General features: G+C 44.5%; 1 protein-coding gene across 1 annotated transcript in view; it reads right to left on the bottom strand.

Moving 5' to 3' along the window:
• Positions 1–4,011: 4,011 nt before the first annotated feature.
• EIF3H (eukaryotic translation initiation factor 3 subunit H) overlaps positions 4,012–18,844 on the bottom strand; it is an 87,485-nt gene continuing 72,652 nt past the window's right edge. Inside the window, exons 5-8 of the mRNA XM_060243291.1 lie at positions 17,270–17,419; positions 12,122–12,242; positions 8,152–8,284; positions 4,012–4,295 (exon numbers count right to left, since the gene is read on the bottom strand). Coding sequence (XP_060099274.1) covers positions 4,198–4,295; positions 8,152–8,284; positions 12,122–12,242; positions 17,270–17,419 — 502 coding nt within the window. The 3' untranslated portion in view covers positions 4,012–4,197. The remainder of the gene's footprint in view (positions 4,296–8,151; positions 8,285–12,121; positions 12,243–17,269; positions 17,420–18,844) is intronic.

The raw sequence follows: 18,844 nt of genomic DNA, 5'->3' as shown, positions 1-18,844 counted from the left end.
ACCCTGTCTCTCAAGCTCTTTCACCTTTTCTAAACATTACTGCAGCAGATGGACCATTACTGTACAAAGCAACCCCCTGCCCGCAGTTGAGCGGCTTAAGGAAAAAGCGTTCCCCAGTTCTGTTCCTGGAGATCTTTCACGTGCAGAGAGTAGGAAATGAACCCACAATATTAGGTTACTCCATTTCATTTTCTAAGTATTGCACTCCTTCTGTTCCCAAATTCCACTGAGAGATTTTCCCTTTTTTACTACTGGATTCTTTGGTTCTTGGTGTTCTATATCCATGAAAACATATTAAAGAGTTCTCCAACATGGTGCCTGCTGACATCTTTTCTGGTGCCCACCAAGTGTTTTTAGAAAGTGGGAAGAGTCAGGTGGATTATTTGCCCAGCAAGGTTTCCAATTGGCTGCTCTGGTTTTGTTTTTTTTAATGTTGATTTGGCAGTAGCCACCACCACAGCACAAGACACAGCAGCCATTTTGTGGCTAGCCAGTTCTCCTGTGGCAGCCATTTTGTGGCTGCCCTCACCACACAGTGTCAGAATTCCAAAGGGATCAATGAGTTCAAAAAGGTTGGGGTCCTTGACATAGTAAATATTCAGTTTGTTAAATAGGTTGACTTGGATCCCATGAGCAAGTTGTGTGTGTGTGTGCCACAGCAGAGCACACATCCTCTTCTGTCAAACTGCTGCTCTCACGAGATTAATAGTTTTCAGTGGAGTCTTACAAATGGAAGTTTTGGCAGCAGGGGAAGCACACCCTGCAGCAGAGACTACCTAGTGTGCAAGAAAGTCACTCATAGGACCCAAGCATATCTACGGGACCGCCTTTCCCCGCATATCCCCCAGAGAGCACTGCGTTCAGGGGCAAAAAACCTACTCTTGGCCCCCGGACCAAAAGAAGCCAGGCTATGCATGACAAGATCTAGGGCTTTTTCGGTGGCACCAGAGCTTTGGAATGCTCTTCCAGAAGCCATACGGGCCCTGCGGGATCTGTCTGCGTTCCGCAGGGCCTGTAAGACTGAGTTGTTCAAGCAGGCCTTTGATGCTTGATGAAAAGATGGCTGCCACCGGACATCACACAGAAAGCCGGTGATCACTGCTTGGAATTTAACGCCGCTTATAATATATGGATTCAGCACTATATAATGGTTTTAAAAATTTGTAATTGTAATATGCTTTTAAACTGGAAAATGTAAATTATGGTTTTATATATTTTATTGGTTTAATTGTGTAGATGATACTGTGAGCCGCCCTGAGTCCGCTTGCGGAGAGGGCGGGGTATAAGTCAAATGTAATAAATAAATAAAATAAATAAAAAGCCTGTCTCAGCTCCAGGATCTGTGTTGCTGAATAATTCTTCCTCTCTTAAGATTTAAGTCAGAGATTTCCGGCCACACTCTTGAATGAACCTGCTCCATAGTTGAACAGCAGCTTAAGAGTTTCACATCTAGAAGTAGACTGAAATTTATGGTGGTGGAAAGTACTGTCAAGTTGCAGCCAACACATGTTGACCCCCAAGGATTTTCAAGGCAAAAGAGGTTCAAGAGTTGGTTTGCCATTGCCTGCCTCTGAGTAGACTTCAGTCTTACTGTGGCTGACCCCTGATTTATATCCTGCCCTTTTCTCTGAATCAGAGTCTCAGAGCAGCTTACAATCTCCTTCCCCTACAACAGGGAGGGTGGAGCTGAGAGGGCTCTCCCAGAAGTTGCCCTTTCAAGGACAACTCCTTTGAGAGCTATGGCTAACCCAAGGCTATTCCAGCAGCTGGAAGTGAAGGAGTGCAGAATCAAACCGTTCTCCCAGGTAAGAGTCCACGCACTTAACCACTACACCAAACTGGCTCTCTACTTAGTTTCCAAGATCTAATGAGACCATGCTAACCTCAGCCACCCAGGTCACGGCAGTTCAAAATTCATGCAGTCATCCAAAACGGGATTCCAACTCATGCCATCAGACTGAGGAATCAATAGAGCTGAATTAGTCTCATCATGATATCGAAGGAACAGCACTGCATTGGATTAGTTTCTTCAAAGTGGCTGGTTTTAAACCAGCTAATATTGGCTTGTATGGGTGCTATTGTGAAGGAGAGCACTTTTAGGTAGTAGACATACTATGAAGTTACCAGTAACATTAGAAGATTCATGATCTTGAAAGTCTTCCCATTTCTTCTGAAGAACATTCATAGGCATAGTTTTTATTCCATTATTGCTACATAACCTGTGCACCAGCCTTGAATCAATTTGTTTGCCGGTGAATTAGATCTGCTTGTTTACCCCTCTGTCCCTTATGACTTCCCACTGCTTCAGATGTTACTTTGCACCGAGATGGATTGCAAGGTCAAGCTATCAAGCATCTAACCATTCACAATTTCACATTGATTTCCCAAGGCACGCCACATGCTGGATGCAGGTTTTGTGAAGGAGTGCCCTGGGAGTGAAATCGATACACAGTTCAACCACGAAACAGCTCTGATGTAGACGTTAAGACACAAATCTTTACAGTAGGGTTGATTTTAAGAAGTGACCTAAGAGCAAATCTCAGGCTCTATAGTACAGTGGCCCCCTATGATGCTTTAAGCACCCCCAAAGACCATTTTTTTGACATTCTGCCTTAGTAAGGTTTTGGGTTTTTAAAAAGCTTTTTACACCTCTTGTCTGTGCTTTTGGTTTTCTACCATAAAAGCTTTAATTCTTTGCCAAATACATAATAACTGAGCTCAAGGTTTCTGGACGCAATTCCTGCAGATCGTGGCAAGCTCAGAATACTGGTAAATTGTGTCGTGTAACAGGATATTTCGGCAGATTCGAGACTTCAGATAAGCATACCATAGAAACAATTCATGCACGAGTACTCTGGCCTTGCAAATTCCAAGGCCCGTTCAGACACTTTGCCAAGTGCCTGAGGTTTGCAAACAATCTGCATACATATTTACATAATGTGAACACTCTCTAAAGGTTTCGCTGTGTGTGGGGGGGGGGGCGGTGAGGTTACTCCAGCAAGTTTTCATTCTAATGGATTTTACTCTTGTAACTCTTCTATGTCTCAAACCCTCTTCCACCCCCCAACCTATACAACTGTTCTACTCAGGAATATTTTAAACAAATCCCCTTCAACCTTTGAGGCTGAGAGGAAAGGCCTTAATAGCTCCCTGATGTAAAAATGCATGTATCCTCCCACAAAACAACCTGAAATAAATCAACATCGAAGCGCCCTCAATAATTCCCACCTCCTGTTTTCCCCCAGAGGGGAGCTCCCTTTGGGGATTATTCTCTTTAAACATAGGAAGGCTCTTCACCTCTTCTAGCCGTTTCCTTAACAAGTAACAAAGGGTAATAATAATTAAGTGCTGTCAAGTCACAACTGTCCTAGGTGACCCCTCAAGGGGTTTTCAAGGCATGGGATGAGAAGTGGTTTTGTGATTGCTTTCCTCCACACACCAGCCCTGCTTCCTTGGTGGCCGACCCTCTGAGTACTAACCAGGACCAACCCTGCTCAGCTTCTGAGCTCTGGCAAGCTCAATCTACTCTGGACATCTGAGGCTGTTGTACAAAGAATGGCGTCTGCTTAAGTGCTCTGTCATTATTAGCCTATTGATGTTTCAAATCCGTGTGTGAACAGCTGGCAAGTGGCCAAAGGTGTCAGCCTCTGTACCACCAGGCGGATCTGGTGCTAGATGGAATCCAACAGACCTGCACTTGCTTGGGACAAAGAGTACCTGCTTGTTCATCATTCTAAGAGGTGGCCTGCAGGGCTTTCTTTTAATGTGAGGAGGGGAATTAACGCTGGAAGCAACCTCAGTTGGGTAATTCTCCCCCAAAATGCTATTTCTCTGCATGCAGGAAGCTTTTCTTTCTTTCCTTTTTAAAAATTGATAGAGCCAATTCTTCAAACAATCTTCAGACAGAGTGAGCTGTAAGATCAAGCAGAGTGTGGCATGAGTTAAAGTCCGTGGCACATAACACGCCCCCCCCCCCAACCGAAGATAGAAGTCCAATAAAAGCACATGCTAAAAAGTTTAAAATTGGCCTTTTATTTTTATCTTTTTTTCCCTTTAGAATTCTCCTCAGACACCTGAGAGTCTAGTTCATGGTTCATTTTGCAACCATCAATGGAAAAACCTCTTAAGCCCAAACGAGCTGAGATCCTGAGCCCCTCCGTCTCGGGCAGGAGACTGCGAGCGCTTCATTTTCCATCTCTAGTTATTGTGCTCCTGAAGCGCCTGAGCCATGAAGAGCTTGCCCAGGTTCTGGGCAGTGAATTCCTTGATGTTCTGGGCGTAAGTATTAATTTGACCTGCAGTGGAAAGGGGGGGGGGGAGAAGAATATGGAAACAAATGCTCTGAATTATTTGCTCCACAAAACACAGCAACTCCTTCTGCACAAAACCTATCATTCAGAGATGCATAAGCCAGTTTCTAAAGCTGAAACGTTACAGCGGAGGGTGACCAAGGACTCAAGGTAGAGTTATGTAGGATAGTGGGCGTGTCCCAATCAATGTTCCCTTTAAGCTGAGCTAGTGTGAGCTAGCTCACAGTTTTTTAGCCTGTGGCGTAGCTCATGAAAGACGGCCCCAGAGCAAACTAATTTAATGCAGTATCTCACAACTTTAATGCCAACAGCTCATGAAGTAGAATTTTTGCTCTCAATTTATTTTTATTTATTTAATTTATATCCCGTCCTCCCCGTCAAAGGAAGGCTCAGGGCGGCTCACGGATTAAGGGCCACGCAATCAGATTAGCCCGACCAAACGATAAAACAGCAGCGGAAAGGGAGAGGAAAAGGAAGCATTCCTTGGAGCCAAGGCTATGTTTGGTGATGGAGGGGAGACAGGGACAGGACCACGTTCTGAAAGGCAGGCCACTCCCTTTGCTTCAGTCTGCTAGAGCCAATACTTTCCGTGGGGAAGTAGAAGAAACCAGGGACTAGCGCTGGAGAAAGGGCAGGGACTTTTCAGCCTTTTACGGATTAAGGCTACTATGTTAAAAAATCCCAGATGAGTTTTTGTTGCATTTCTCTTTCTTCCCCTTGCTTGAAATGGGGAGGTGTGGGGAAAAGAGCATTTGGACTGGTGGAAGGCGTGTGATCTTTCCGTTGATGCTCCAGCCAATCCAGCATCTTGTCTTACACAGTGGCTACTGTTCTGCCAACTATTCCATGCCATCTAGGAATTTTGCAGGGTGAACCATCCTACAAAGGCCTACTGGGTGGTAAACCCCACTGAATTTTGTAGGATTTGCTTCCTGATATACGTACGCATATGACTGAAGCTGTAATGAGATGTCCACTGTAGTCCTGTTGAATGCCGGTGGCAGGAAAAAAAAGAAACAGAGCCACCCTGCTGGATTAGACCAGTAGCCCACTTATCTTAGCACCCTATTTCACCACAGTGGCCAACCTGTTGCCCCAAAAGGGTCACTAAACAGGCAAAAAGGACAACCCTGATGCTACCTTCTAACACTGGCATTCAAAGAAGAAGAGAGGGTTTTTATACCCTGCTTTTATCTACCCTAAGGAGTCTCAAAGTGGCTTACAATCTCCTTCTCCCTGCAACAGGCACCTTGTGAGGCAAGTGGGGCTGAGGGAGTTCTGAGAGAGAGAGAAAGTCACTCAGCAGGTTTCATGTGGAGGAGTGGGGAATCGAACCCCATTTTCCAGATTAGAGCCCACCTCTGAACATGAAGGTTCCCTTTAGTCACTGTGGTTAGTAGCTACTTATGGGTCTGTCCTCCATGAATTTGTCCAATCCCTTTTAAATTCCATTTGGTAGATTTGGTCTGTTTGGTGGATACTGGTGTTGCGAGCAAAGCTATGCCAGATAAAACCCAGAGGAGGAAAAACTGACAGACACACTAAGGACTGTCTGGGACACCAAATGATATCATATGTGACAGGAATATCTGGCAAACTATGAGAGAAACCTTTATGCTGCATCTCTTCCCCTTTGGGCCTAGAAGCTTCATGAAGCCTCACGCTGCTGACATTTTGTGGACCATGTTTTCTTTTGCTACTTCAATGTTATTACTGATTTCTCAAATCAGCAGGCTGGGAAAAGCCTTTTCCTGATCCAATAAAGTGTCTCAGTCATCCCAGTTCTGCATACATTCTGCTGCTACTGATTTATTTCATTTGCTAGCCAGGAAGAGTAAAGGAAGACAAAGCCAGATTATCAGAATTAAAACTGCTTAGCAGACCAGTACACTTTCAATTTAATGCTCTATTTAGGGGAAAAAAAATAATGTCTCAGAGACAAAACCAGCCAAGTTTCAGCTTTGACCGCCAACTCAATTCTGCATGAATTAAAACCCTGAAAGCTTTTCAGTTCTTTTCCCTGACTCTGTTAAAAAGGGGGGAAACCCCATTCTGGCTGAAGGCTGCTGGAGTGTAATCTGTTCGTGCTTTGCCTAACTCTAGAAGATGGCTGAACTATAATGACCAGTCGAACACATCAAAGTGTGTCACCAAGGTGTGTCCCCCACCACCACGTTTAACAAGTGTCACACTGCTGTGAGAAAATCCATGCCCAGAATTCAGACCATACCTGTTCAGTAATCCCAAAAAAATAACTATACCAAGGATGGCCAAGCTGTTGCTTGGGAGCCACATGTGGCTCTTTCACACATTTTGTTGGCCGGCCTGGAGAAGGCATTTCTGTCTTTAAATCACTTCTGAAAGTCAAGCCATCCAGTGACTTGGAGAATGCAGTTAAAGTTGCTTTCTTTCCACCTCTCTCCCATTTGCCTTTCTTTCCTTTATACAACCTCTCCTCTCCTCTCATCTATTTGCCTGCTTGAATGCTTTCCTTCCTTCCTCCCTCCTATGTCTTGTGGCTGTCAAACATCTGATGTTTATTCTGTGTGGCTCCTAAATTATGTACGTTTGGCCACCCCTGAACTGTTCAATGGGTCAAATCCCACTTGATAGTTCTGCTAGCTGAGATCTTCTGCTACCAGAATGAATTTGTGGAATTATTTTATTTATTTATTTATTTATTACTTTACATTTATATCCCGCCCTCTCCGCAAGCGGACTCAGGGCGGCTTACAGTATCATAAAAACAATCAATTCCATAAAACATATAAAACCATAAAACATTTATCAAGTTAAAAACTAGTACGCTATCTCAATCTAGTCTGGCGGTATTGGGTTCTGACTATGACCGCCAGCTTCTGTAGGATGTCCGGTGAATTAGTTATGGTGCATCATGTCAGTGCAGAAACAGCAATGTTTTCTATGCAAGTTACATTTCATTTTAAAGGAATTTTTCTAAAAAAAAAGTTCACTTCAGTCTCTGCTCTTGCACAAAGCCACAGAAGGCATCCTGGCGATATCTTTTTAGCAACCAACACTGTTACTTGTGACAGATCATTTCTAAAGCAAGGAATGGTAAACCAGTCTTATGGGCAGCTCGCTACCCTTGCCTGTACATCCTCTTACATTCTGTAGCACATCTACCATTTTGCCTTCTCTTGATTTTTTGGTGTGTGTGTTTCTTCTGAGGACAAAATATCAAGAAAATACTCCCAATGCTCCCTCTAAGCTGTGGAGTCTTGTGAGCAAAAATTCTACTTCGTAAGCTACTGGCATTAAAGTTGTGAGCTCGCACTTTGGCGATTGCAACCATTAGTTTGTTCTGCAGCCATTTTTCCTGAGCGAAGACAAAAATGTGCGAGCCGGAGGCTAACTGTGAGCTAGCTCACGCTAACTTAGCCTAGAGGGAACACTCCAGGGCACTAAATCTGCCTCCCCAGATCACGGGCTGGGGAAGCAGAGGGTAGCTCAAAGTACATAAATGCATTGGGACTGTATCGAACTGAAAAGCAGCTTCTATGAGAAGAGCCGGGTTTGAAAAGGATTCATGAGACCAGTGGTTTGCAATTAGCCTGCAACTGCATATTCTGTTGGGGTCTTCTGTGGACCTATCTGAACAAAAGCGAGAACATTTCCTTGTGTTTCATCAATGGGGAAATCTTTCCTTGAAGTTCACGAAAGGGAAAAAAAAAAACCTCGCAGGCCCTGGAGTAGCACACAAAGATTCTGATGACAAAACCAGAGCAGTTATATAAAGGCACCGCCCAGGACTGTCTCACTTCCAAAATCACATGCAAACTAAAGAGGCTCAAAAACAGGGAAGGCTTTTCTGAAAGATTACCTGCAATCAGCAGCGATTCCATCCTGGGAGGAGGCTGTGGTGGTTTGAACAATTTATTCAAGTCCTCTTCAGGGAGAGGGGCCTCTCCTCTGCTTTGGCGCTGCAAGTTCTCTTGCTGACGCCTCTGCTGATACTAGAAAGAAGAGAAACAAACACCCCATCAGAGGCTGATCCCAGGGGACTCATTTGAAATAATTTAAAGCAATTTAAAAAAAAAATCAAGTGTTTATGTAACTTAGATTATATCATGACATTCACGCAGTCTTCAAAGCCAACTTGTTCATCAAACTGTATGTATAAAATTATTGTATGGCTTCCGCCTGGGACTTTTATTTTTTCCTGATTTTTTTTTTAACAATCCTCCCCCCCTTTTGCCCCATCAAATGATCACTCCAGGCCACTGCAATTAACAAAGCAATCCCTGCATCTTCAGTTGTCTAAAGAACAACAAACGGCTTACGGTCTAAAAACAACCAGCCCCCAAGATTTACACACAATTTAAAAGTTAGATATGTTGCTGGACTTGGAATTTGCAACATTTTGTCTCCAGAAACCTTTGCCGTTAAGAGACTCTGGATGGTTCAGAATACATTCGGAATTAAAAAACAATTTCTCTGGGACAGAACTAAGTACTCCAAGGTCCTCCGGTGTTTTTTAAAGCGCTTAAATCAGTGCTGCTGACTGGGTGGAATGTATAAGGGGACCAAGTTCCAGAGCTTCTGGCCACGGGGGGTGGGGGGGTGGGCAGACAGTCCTTCAAGGGTGTAGGGAGCGGCAAGCCACCCCTCAGGAGCCTGGAAAGCTGGATCAAGAGGCTGAAATGAAGATTGGTATTAGGACTGACAGAGAGAAATGCCAGGCAAAAGCAGTCACTAGCCCTGTCCACAAGTTACAATGGATGCCACGTACAGTGTTCCCTCTAAGCTGAGTTAGCTCACAGATTTTTAGCCTGTGGTTCACACATTTTTGTCTTAGCTCAGGAAAAATGGCCCCAGAGCACACTAATTCATGCAATAGCTCACAACTTTAATGCCAGGAGCTCACAAAGTAGAATTTTTGCTCACCAAGACTGCAGCTTAGAGGAAACACTGGCCACGTACAACCCTCTTGTATGTTTTTTTAATGTGCATTGAATAATTCTTATGTTATGTTCAACACATTAACAGCTAAACAAGTGATACAAAACCCATGTTTATCTAAGTGTGGATCCCTGGTTTTAACTGCAAAGTGAACACATGTTGGCTTGTTTCTTACAGGATGTCCTTGCATCCACTGTAACATACAAACAGGGCTAGTGACCCATATGGGAAGAGAAGAATATATTGGGGAGCAGGAGAACGAAAACCAGCAGCAGGCTCTCCTATCAGTCTGGAACAGACTGAACTATTGTGCTACTGATTTTCAAAGCAAGGATCCAGCAGTCCCTTTCTAAATTAATTTTCCATCCACTTCATGTAGCTTACAACCTACTTGTTTGAATGTAGACACAGAAACACCAGATGTAGCATTTAGCAAAGGCACTTAGCAATGTGTGTGTTCTCCCAATTGTCCCAGTTTTATAGGAATAGCAAACACCTATCACAGGATATGTTAAAATTCTCTCACGGTTGAGGGAAACAAACAAACAGAAACATAATGCATCCAGATTTAGCAAGCATTAGTGGGCTGGATTAGTGGAGACCACTGCTGCCAATTGAAGGAGTCATGCACTGATGTAAGACAATTTTCTGAGTGGCTCATGTCAGGGAAAGAGTCCTCCTACTGGAGGTAACACAAGTCCAGGGGATCCAAACCTGGTGAGTAAGAGGCTGAATCTCCACATCACAGTTTGTTGGGTTCAATTGCAGGGGTCCAAATAAGCAAACTAAGTTCAGTAGAAAAAGATGATGATATTGGATTTATATCCCGCCCTATACCCATCATCATTTTATTGGCATACTCAGGCATAACATGAAAATGACAGACAAGATATACTGTCTAAGATTAAGAACAATAAGCTAATAAAATTTATAGTGAAATATGCCCTGCATAGATTGTAATGAACTTCTCCAGAAATTTACCAACAGCCCTTGTGATTTCTATTTCATCATCTTTCAGTAAGCAGCAGTAATCAATCCCATTCACTAAAATCTCAGAGTTTCAGCAGTCATAATCTCCTTTACCTCCCCGCCCCCCCAAACAGACACCCTGTGAAGTAGGTGGGGCTGAGAGAACTCTTACAGCAGCTGCCCTTTCAAGGACAACTCCTAAGAGAGCTATGGCTGACCCAAGGCCGTTCCAGCAGGTACAAGTGGAGGAGTGGGGAATCAAACCCAGTTCTTCCAGATAAGAGTCCGCACACTTAAACACTACACCAAACTGGCTCTCAGAAGCGAAGTCTTTATTTAGTTGACCATGGTCAATAAATGTATCTATCCCTATCAACGTTTAAGACACTGACCTTTTTCTCCTTTGTCCAGGCTGAACACCTATTTATGTATTGGGTTTATATTCCGCCCTCCCCACAAGTGGGCTCAGGGTGGATCAGACATTAGGCCATCCGGCGGACATAAACAATTTGCAAATAATTGAAACACATTTCACAATTAAAAACAGTTGCACAATTTGTTGTGGATGCAAGCTCAGATACTGGCACTGCTGGACTCTGATGTTCATTTATTCCGGGCCACGTAGAAGTGGTGTCTTCAGCAGGTTTTACATCATCTGACTACGTTAACATACATAATAGCATCAGGTCAACACAGATCTTGCAGAGGCAATCACCCAGAGTCAGTGTCTTGAACTTTAGTAGGGACAGGTGGTCAACTGAATAAAGACTTTGCTTCTACAGATGTTAGTTTGCTTATCTGGACCCTTTCGACTGAACCCTACAAAATAATAACTTTCCCGTCACAGACAATGTGAAAGTAAACAGAGGTTTTCTTTTTGTGTACGTGGTGGTGGCGTGGGAGGCAGGGGATCAGGTTGTTGCACTGCGTTTGTGGTCCTGAGTACCCAGAGTGAACTGTGCTTTAATATTTCAGATTGGCTTGCTCTAGCACACAACTGTTTGATATCTAAGAAGATGATATTGGAGTTATATCCTGCCCTTCACTCTGAATCTCAGAACAGCTCACAATCTCCTTTATCTTCCTCCCCCACAATAAACACTCTGTGAGGTAGGTGGGGCTGAGAGAACTCTCACAGAGGCTGCCCTTTTTAAGGGCAGCTCTGCAAAGGGCTATGGCTGACCCAAGGCCATTCCAGCAGCTGCAAGTGGAGGGAGCAGGGAATCAAACCCAGTTCTCCCAGGTAAGAGTCCACGTACTTAACCACTACATCAGACTGGCTCTCTAAATAGTGAACATGCTCTAACTCTGGTGCATCGACAGCAAGTATAAGATGAGCAAGAAGAAACAAAGGCAAAGAGTCCCTTGGATTTCCCTTCAAATCAGTTTTTCCATCTCTGCAGTTTGGTGTAGTAGTTAAGTGTGCAGACTATTATTTGGGAGAACCAGGTTTGATTCCCCACTCCTCCACTTGCAGCTGCTGGAATGGCCTTGGGTTAGCCATAGCTCTGGCAGAGCTTGTCCTTGAAAGGGCAGCTGCTGTGAGAGCCCTCTTAGCCCCACTCACCTCACAGGGTGTCAGTTGTGGGGGGAGAAGATATAGGAGATTGTAAGCTGCTCTGAGACTCTGATTCAGAGAGACGGGTGGGGTATAAATCTGCAATTCTTCTTCATCATCAAAGCTGCCCCTGCAGATTCATTCTGGCATGTGACGTGGATATTGTTCAAGAACGAAGCCTGAGCTTGGCACATTACAAGTGTCTCGGATGTAGGTATTTACTTTCTGAGAAGGCTTTTATTTTGAGCAGATGCAATATAAAGGACCCTGCGATTTGCATCCCATTACGAAAGCTGTGTAGTGAGATGCTTTTATCTCCCCACCCCCCTCCAGCTGATGCTACCTGCCCCGCCTTTCCACCAACCTGATGTTTCTGCTGCTGCTGTTTGCTGGTGTTCCGCAGGTAGGTGTTGTATTTGACAATATCCTGGCTCATCTCATCCACTCGGTCCATTAACAGCTGCAGGCTTTTCCCAAGGTGATTACTGAAAAGCACAAAAGTGGTGGTAGGTTGGGAGATTTGCCACAGTGATGGCTAGGCATTTTTACTGCATGATAAGTTTGCTTCTAGCAGTCTTATTTAATCGCTTCCTGTGAGCGTGCACCAAGTTTAAATGGACTTAAGCAAAATTCAAGAGCGTCTTTCTCTAAATGGGAAAGGGTTCTGTACAGATCCTACAGATTGTTCTGAATCTACAGCCCTGGATGCCACCCAGTTCTCATATTATGGGATAAGGCAAAAAGTTCTCTATATCTGTTTTCTCTGTCTCAAACGTTAATTTTATAGCGCTCCCTAAGGTCTCTTTAAAAAATGCTCCAACCCCCTGATCATCTTAGTTGCCCCCCTTCTGCACTTTTTCCAGCTCTGTAATATCTTTTGGGAGATATGATGATCAGTGCTCTTCGCAGGTTTCTAAAGGCGGCTTCAACATAAATCTTTATCTTGTTGTATTATATTTTTCTTCCTTTCAAGCGAACACTGTACATCAGTGGCCCCCAGCCTTTTTGGCACCAGGGACCGGTTTTGTGGAAGACAATTTTTCTGCGGACCGATGGTGGTGGGGGCGGCACTGGAGGTTTTGCCAACCCAGGCTCCCCCGCATGGGGGTCTTTAAATGGGGGGGAGACTGGGGCTGTTTCTGCCTCCCCCTCCCATTTAAAGTCTATAAATGAGGGGTAGGCTAAGGTCACAGCGGCGCTGCCCCTTCTACTGATCCAGGAGCCTGCAAGGGGAGGCAGCCTTGGAATGAGGCCATGCTGCCTCTCTAGTCCGGGGCTGCTCTGCCTAACTCTGTGGCCTGGTTGCTAGCAGGCCACGGATTGGTACTGGTCCACGGTCCGGTGGTTGGGGACCCCTGCTGTACATCATACCCCAGGATCAGGCAGAGGCCACCAGAAATGCGAACAGTGTCCTTCTCAGCAGCGTTATACCCTTCTAAGCCTACTGGCTTCAAAGGATATACTTCTGTTTAGGATGGCCCTGGAAATCACATCCCTTAATTATGGATATCACCAATGTTACAAATTCAGATACCTTCTGGGTCAGCGATCAAAGGAGCACCACTCTGCATATGGTGGTGGAAAGTGCCATCGAATCACAGCTCACTTACGGAGACACCCCCCCGCCCCCGCATAGGGTTTTCAAGGCAAGGGATGTTCAGAGGTGGTTTGCCATTGCCTTCCTCTGCATAGTGACCCTGAACTTCCTTGGTGGACTTCCATCCAAGTCCTAAACAGGGCCAACCCTGCTTAGCTTCTGAAATCTGACAAGATCGGGCTAACCTGGACTATCCAGCTCAGGGCGCTCTGCATATACTCTGTTGTATATTCCAAGGTAGCACCAGGGAATAGTTTGGGTCCTGGAGAGACTAGTGCAATTTAAGTCCAGGAACAGACTTTTTCAAAACTGTGCTTGCTCGGTATTAATTCTTGCACTTTCAACCATAACTGATTACGAGCACACACCCCCCCCCCCCCGACACACACCCAACCTAACACCAAGAAGGCAATCCTGCTAAATCTAAAAAAGAGACCATATAGACCACCATCCTGTTTCCCACAGTGATCAGCCAGGTGCTTCTGGAAGGAAGAAGTGCAAAGCTCAAAGGGAATATCCCGTCCCCATTCTTTGGGTTGACTCCAACCAGGTTTTTTTTCCTGCTGGTGAACAAGGTGGATTGTGCCCCTTTTGCACGTAGCACTGAGTGGAAAGCTGTGCCATTCTGAAACACAGCCAGGTATACATGGAAAAAGCAGTCAAGAGTGTCCGTCACTGTCTCTTACTGCTGGATATTTCCATTTAAAAACAATTTCCTGTTCAATCCTCCTGGGAACTGTGACATTACTTAAGTCGACGATGCAATTTCTAGCAAGAGTTCCACTCCCTTGGAGAAAGTCTCTAACAAACAGCAAAGCCCTGAAAAATAAGATTCCCAGGACATGGAGCTTGCAGCTCTATTAGAAATTTAGCATCCTGTTCCTTCCTCTTCTCTAATTGACTTTTTAAAAATGTAATCCTTAAAAAAAAAAAATTTATTAAGAAAAGTGAGATTTATTTTTTTAAAAAATCTTTTAAAAATGTAATCCTATGGGTAATGTCTGCTTTTTGTGATCTAAATCACTCCACAGCCCCTTGTACCGAAGCATTTTATTTATAACTATCGGGGCTTTTTTTTTAGCACAGGAACGTAGTTCCGGCTGACTGGGCATCAAAGGGTGTGGCCTAATATGCAAATGAGTTCCTGCTCGGCTTTTTCAACAAAAAAAGCCCTGATTATTATTATTGACTTGGATGGCCCAAACTTGTCAGGTCTCAGAAGTTAAGTAAATTAGGCCCTGATAAGTAACTAGATGGGAGACAACTAAGAAAATCTAGGGTTGCTACGTAGAGGTGGGCAATGGCAAACTAACTCTGAACTTTTCTTGCCTTGGAAACCCTATGGGGTCACTGTAAGTCAGCAGTGACTTCATGGCTAGTAGTAGTAATAGTAATAGTAGCAGCAGCAAATAATAATAATAATAACAACAACAACAACACATTTTCTCATGTCACAGGTGCACCTAAGAATTTATATCACACTGCCAGCCTCATACGTCAATGCAATGCAAGGGTGCTGTTAATGTCCTGTTAATGGCATCCTTTATTTTTGCACACAGTGTTGATGGAAGAGAGGTTTGGTTGGGGAACATTGTTTTATACACGTGTTTCTTGGGGCACTCTGCTGGAATGGGATCTTTGTTTATCAGGATGCTATTGTTAGAAGCTGCAGTGCTCCAATGTCGCCTTGGCAAAGAGAGCTCATAATGAATGTGAGAGGGCAGCCTCAACAGATGTCAACACTGACAGCAAGAAACACATGCTAACGACGGGAGCTGTTTTTCAGCAGTTCTCGGTCCATTGTTCAGACTTGCCCCATCGTGCTAACAGTAACAGTTTGACAAGAACTGAACTCAGTGTGTGTGTGTGTGTGTTTCTATGTGTACCTCTGCCTCTTTCTAGTCCAAGATTTTGCATGCTATTGAGTTTTTAGTGTAAAACATTACTTAATCCCAATTCTAATAAAAATGCTGTTTAAAAAAACCCTGAACCATCCCAGAAATTTATATGGGGACAACCTACGATCTAGCAGACCAGTTCTCCTGGACTGAAAGCTGTGAGCAGGAAAGAAGACTACACAAGATTTCCCCCCCTCTTTTTTTTTTTACAGCAAAAAAAGATGGTAGGCACCACCTCAAAAGGTAAGTGTGTGTTTGTCACACGCATGTTGCTAACTTAATTAGCCAGGTTTAGAAAACCTCGAAACAAAAGGCACCAAAACTCTTATTTTTAGCATCCTTGAGATGTGTACAGTAGTAGGAAGGCATGCAAATATAAAGCATTAATGGCAGTCCAAAGGGAGCAAAATATAGCGAGGATGACAAAAATACATCAGCACAAACTTTGAGAAACACAGCTGTGGCACAGAGGGAAGGTGATTTCTCTTCAAAGCCTCTGCCACAACATCTACACCGGGGCTGTTACCACTCGCTGCCAAGGAAATCCTACATTTGACATTTTATATTTATTTATTTACTAGAAGGGTGCCTGCTCATGATACCTGATGGTGGGAGTACCGAGGGTGTCTAGGGCTGCCCGCCTCCCCGCCAGCCTCCTAGGCAAAGAGCAGAGAGGAGGAAAGGGTTCACAGAACTGGCTGGGCCAGAATGTGCCTTTCATATCTGGCATTGCAATCCCTACAATCATCCTGAAGCCAATGGCCAGTTCTGAGGCTCTCAGTTTTGTTTGTGCAACTGTGATGCCTGCCATAGTCAACCATAACTTCTTGTGCAAAGGGAGCAGGGGGGTTATTCTGGAAACAACCAGAGCCAAAATGGCCCAATTCCTTTCATTTTTGACACAGGAACTCCTGTCACCACAGGAGGTGGTGGCGGCTACAAGCATAGCAAGCTTCGAGCACAGCAAGCTTCAAGAGGGGATTGGATAAACATATGGAGCAGAGGTCCATCAGTAGCTATTAGCCACAGTGTACTGTTAGAACTCTCTGTCTGGGGCAAGTGATGCTCTGTATTCTTGGTGCTTGGGAGGGGCAACAGTGTGAAGGCTTCTAGTACGCTTGAGAGGGGCAACAGTGTGAGGGCTTCCAGTGTTCTGGCCCCACTGATGGACCTCCTGATGGCACCTTGTGTTTTTGTTTTGGCCACTGTGTGACACAGAGTGTTGGACTGGATGGGCCATTGGCCTAATTCAACATGGCTTCTCTTATGTCACCATCCTGAAGCTAGAAGCCTATTTTGAGGCTCACAGCTTTGGTATTGGAGGAGTTATGCTTGCCGCAGACAATCACAGCTGCCCATGCAAAAAAGTGGAGGGGTGAGGGTTCTGGCACGATGTGAACCAAGATGTTCCAGTTCCTTTCATATTTGACACTGCAATACTCATTATCATCTTGAAGCCAGTGGCCAGTTTTGAATCAACTAGCTTTATTTTCTGAGGACATTATACGTGCCAAGGATGGATGGATAGATGGATCCTCTTATAATTATATATTTACACACACACACACCCTTTCTCCAAAGGGGACAAAAAGCAGCTTGCAATATCATTCTCCTCTCCTCCGTTTTATCCTCACAACAATCACAGAAACAGGTAGGATTGAAACTGAGAGAATGTGACCGGCCCAAGGTCACCCAGCAAACTTCTATGGCAAAAGTATGGACTTGAGACTGAGTCTCCCAGATCCTACCTAATCCAACACCGTAAGCACTGTCCCATGCTGGTTCTCCAAGATGAAAAATGCAAATACAAGTTGCAAAATGTTACTTATTAGCATTCTTTGTGCTTTTTCCCACTTTGTGGCCTTTCCCACTTTGCCTCCTCCCACTCCCTTCCCACCTGCTGGTCTCCCAGACCAACCAAATAGGTGCAGCTCTCTTCAACACTTACAGATATCACATCAAATCCCACCACAAGGAGCTGGAAGGGATGGAAGCGGACTGCCGCATTTTCACTTACTTGCTTGCGAGGCTGAGCAGCTCATGCCTGTCTGCCACTGCTGACTTCTTCTCGAGCTCCCAAAGTAGAACGTTGATCAGGTAGGAATTCTTGATGATGATCGGGACTTCCTCAAACATGCTTTCAAAGGCAATGGTCGCCTTTTTTAACCTAGCAAAGAGAGGCCCATTAAACCAACCAGCACACTGAGTTTGTTCATCTCCTGCAGACTTCAACTGATTCTAATAAAATAACTCAGTGAGTGATTCTGGAAAGTATATGCTGAGGTACTCTTATGTTCCATATAACCTACATCCCATAACACTGTTGCCTCCTTCCCAGCTTAGGAACTGAGAGACAAAACCATACTAAGGCAGAAAGGGAGGGAGATGATAGACAGATGATAGATGATAGGTAGGTAAGTAGATAGATAGATATACATGGATGGATGGACGACAGACAGACAGGATATATATTAATATACTGCGGTGGCCACTCGAGTGACACTCACTCCTGACTTGAGACATGGCATGCTTGGCAAGAAGGCTGGCCACTGCTGGTCAATGAATAAGCACAAAGGACTCAAGATACATACCCTCAAGGAGAAACACCAAGTTCTAGGTCAATGATCCCCAACATGGTACCCATGGGCACCACGGTATCCACCAGTACATTTCCTGGCATCCATTTCCTTCTGCCCCAAAATATCTTTTCCCCAAAGTATAGAGACAATCCTGATTTTCCTCTGCCTCACTGGAGGCGAAGGTGCTTCAGAAGACTCCAGAAAGCATCACCTCTGGGTATGCAATTAGGGACCATTTGGAAACATATCCCCCCATTATAGGAGAATAATTGGCTTGAGACCTCCCGCCATTTTGTAACTGCCCTCCATGGCAGCTATTTTGTGATTCGTTTGTGCTTCCCATGGCAGCCATCTTGTAGCAGCACTTACTACTTTTTCCCAAAATTCCAAAAGTGCTTGCAGGCCCAACAAGACTGGGGGCTCCTATTTCAGAGTCACCAAACCAGCTGGCTGGGAGCAGAAACCCTACTGAGACCACAATACACGGCGCTGTGCAGTAGACAACTGAGAATGCTGGAATCCCTTTAAATTCTATGCGCTTTTAAGCATCACCGTTTAGACACAGGATGGCAACCAGCTAAAATGAGCAAACCAACACAGATCTTTTACCCCATCTTTTCCTCAACAAAATTCCATCTGAAGATATGGCTCAGACTTGATTTAAAATGTGACAGTGGCAAGAGAAAAAGCAGTTCCCTGCAGGACTTTTCACTCACACAGTGTCTCGCTTAAACCAGACTGCTACCTGTCCAAAGCAGCTACTGTTTTAAGACAGATGTCGTGTGAGTGAAAAGTCTCATGGAGGAAGCGTCCTGTCACCAGTCAACATTGTTTTTAAAATCAGGCTTAATATCTAGCCTTAAGAGAGAAGACAAAGGTTTGGGGCGGGGAAGATCTTAAAGGAAACAGTCTCCTCCAACTGAAGTGATCAGTTTTTGCTTACGCTATTTTTTTTTCTTTAAAAAAAAAAGAGAGAAAGAAAAATCCTAGCGAACCCTCAGACTAAGAAAGGA

Source organism: Heteronotia binoei, chromosome 7 (assembly GCF_032191835.1).
Source record: "Heteronotia binoei isolate CCM8104 ecotype False Entrance Well chromosome 7, APGP_CSIRO_Hbin_v1, whole genome shotgun sequence".
In the NCBI taxonomy this organism is placed as follows: domain Eukaryota; kingdom Metazoa; phylum Chordata; class Lepidosauria; order Squamata; family Gekkonidae; genus Heteronotia; species Heteronotia binoei.
This window is presented reverse-complemented; position numbering and strand designations above follow the sequence as displayed.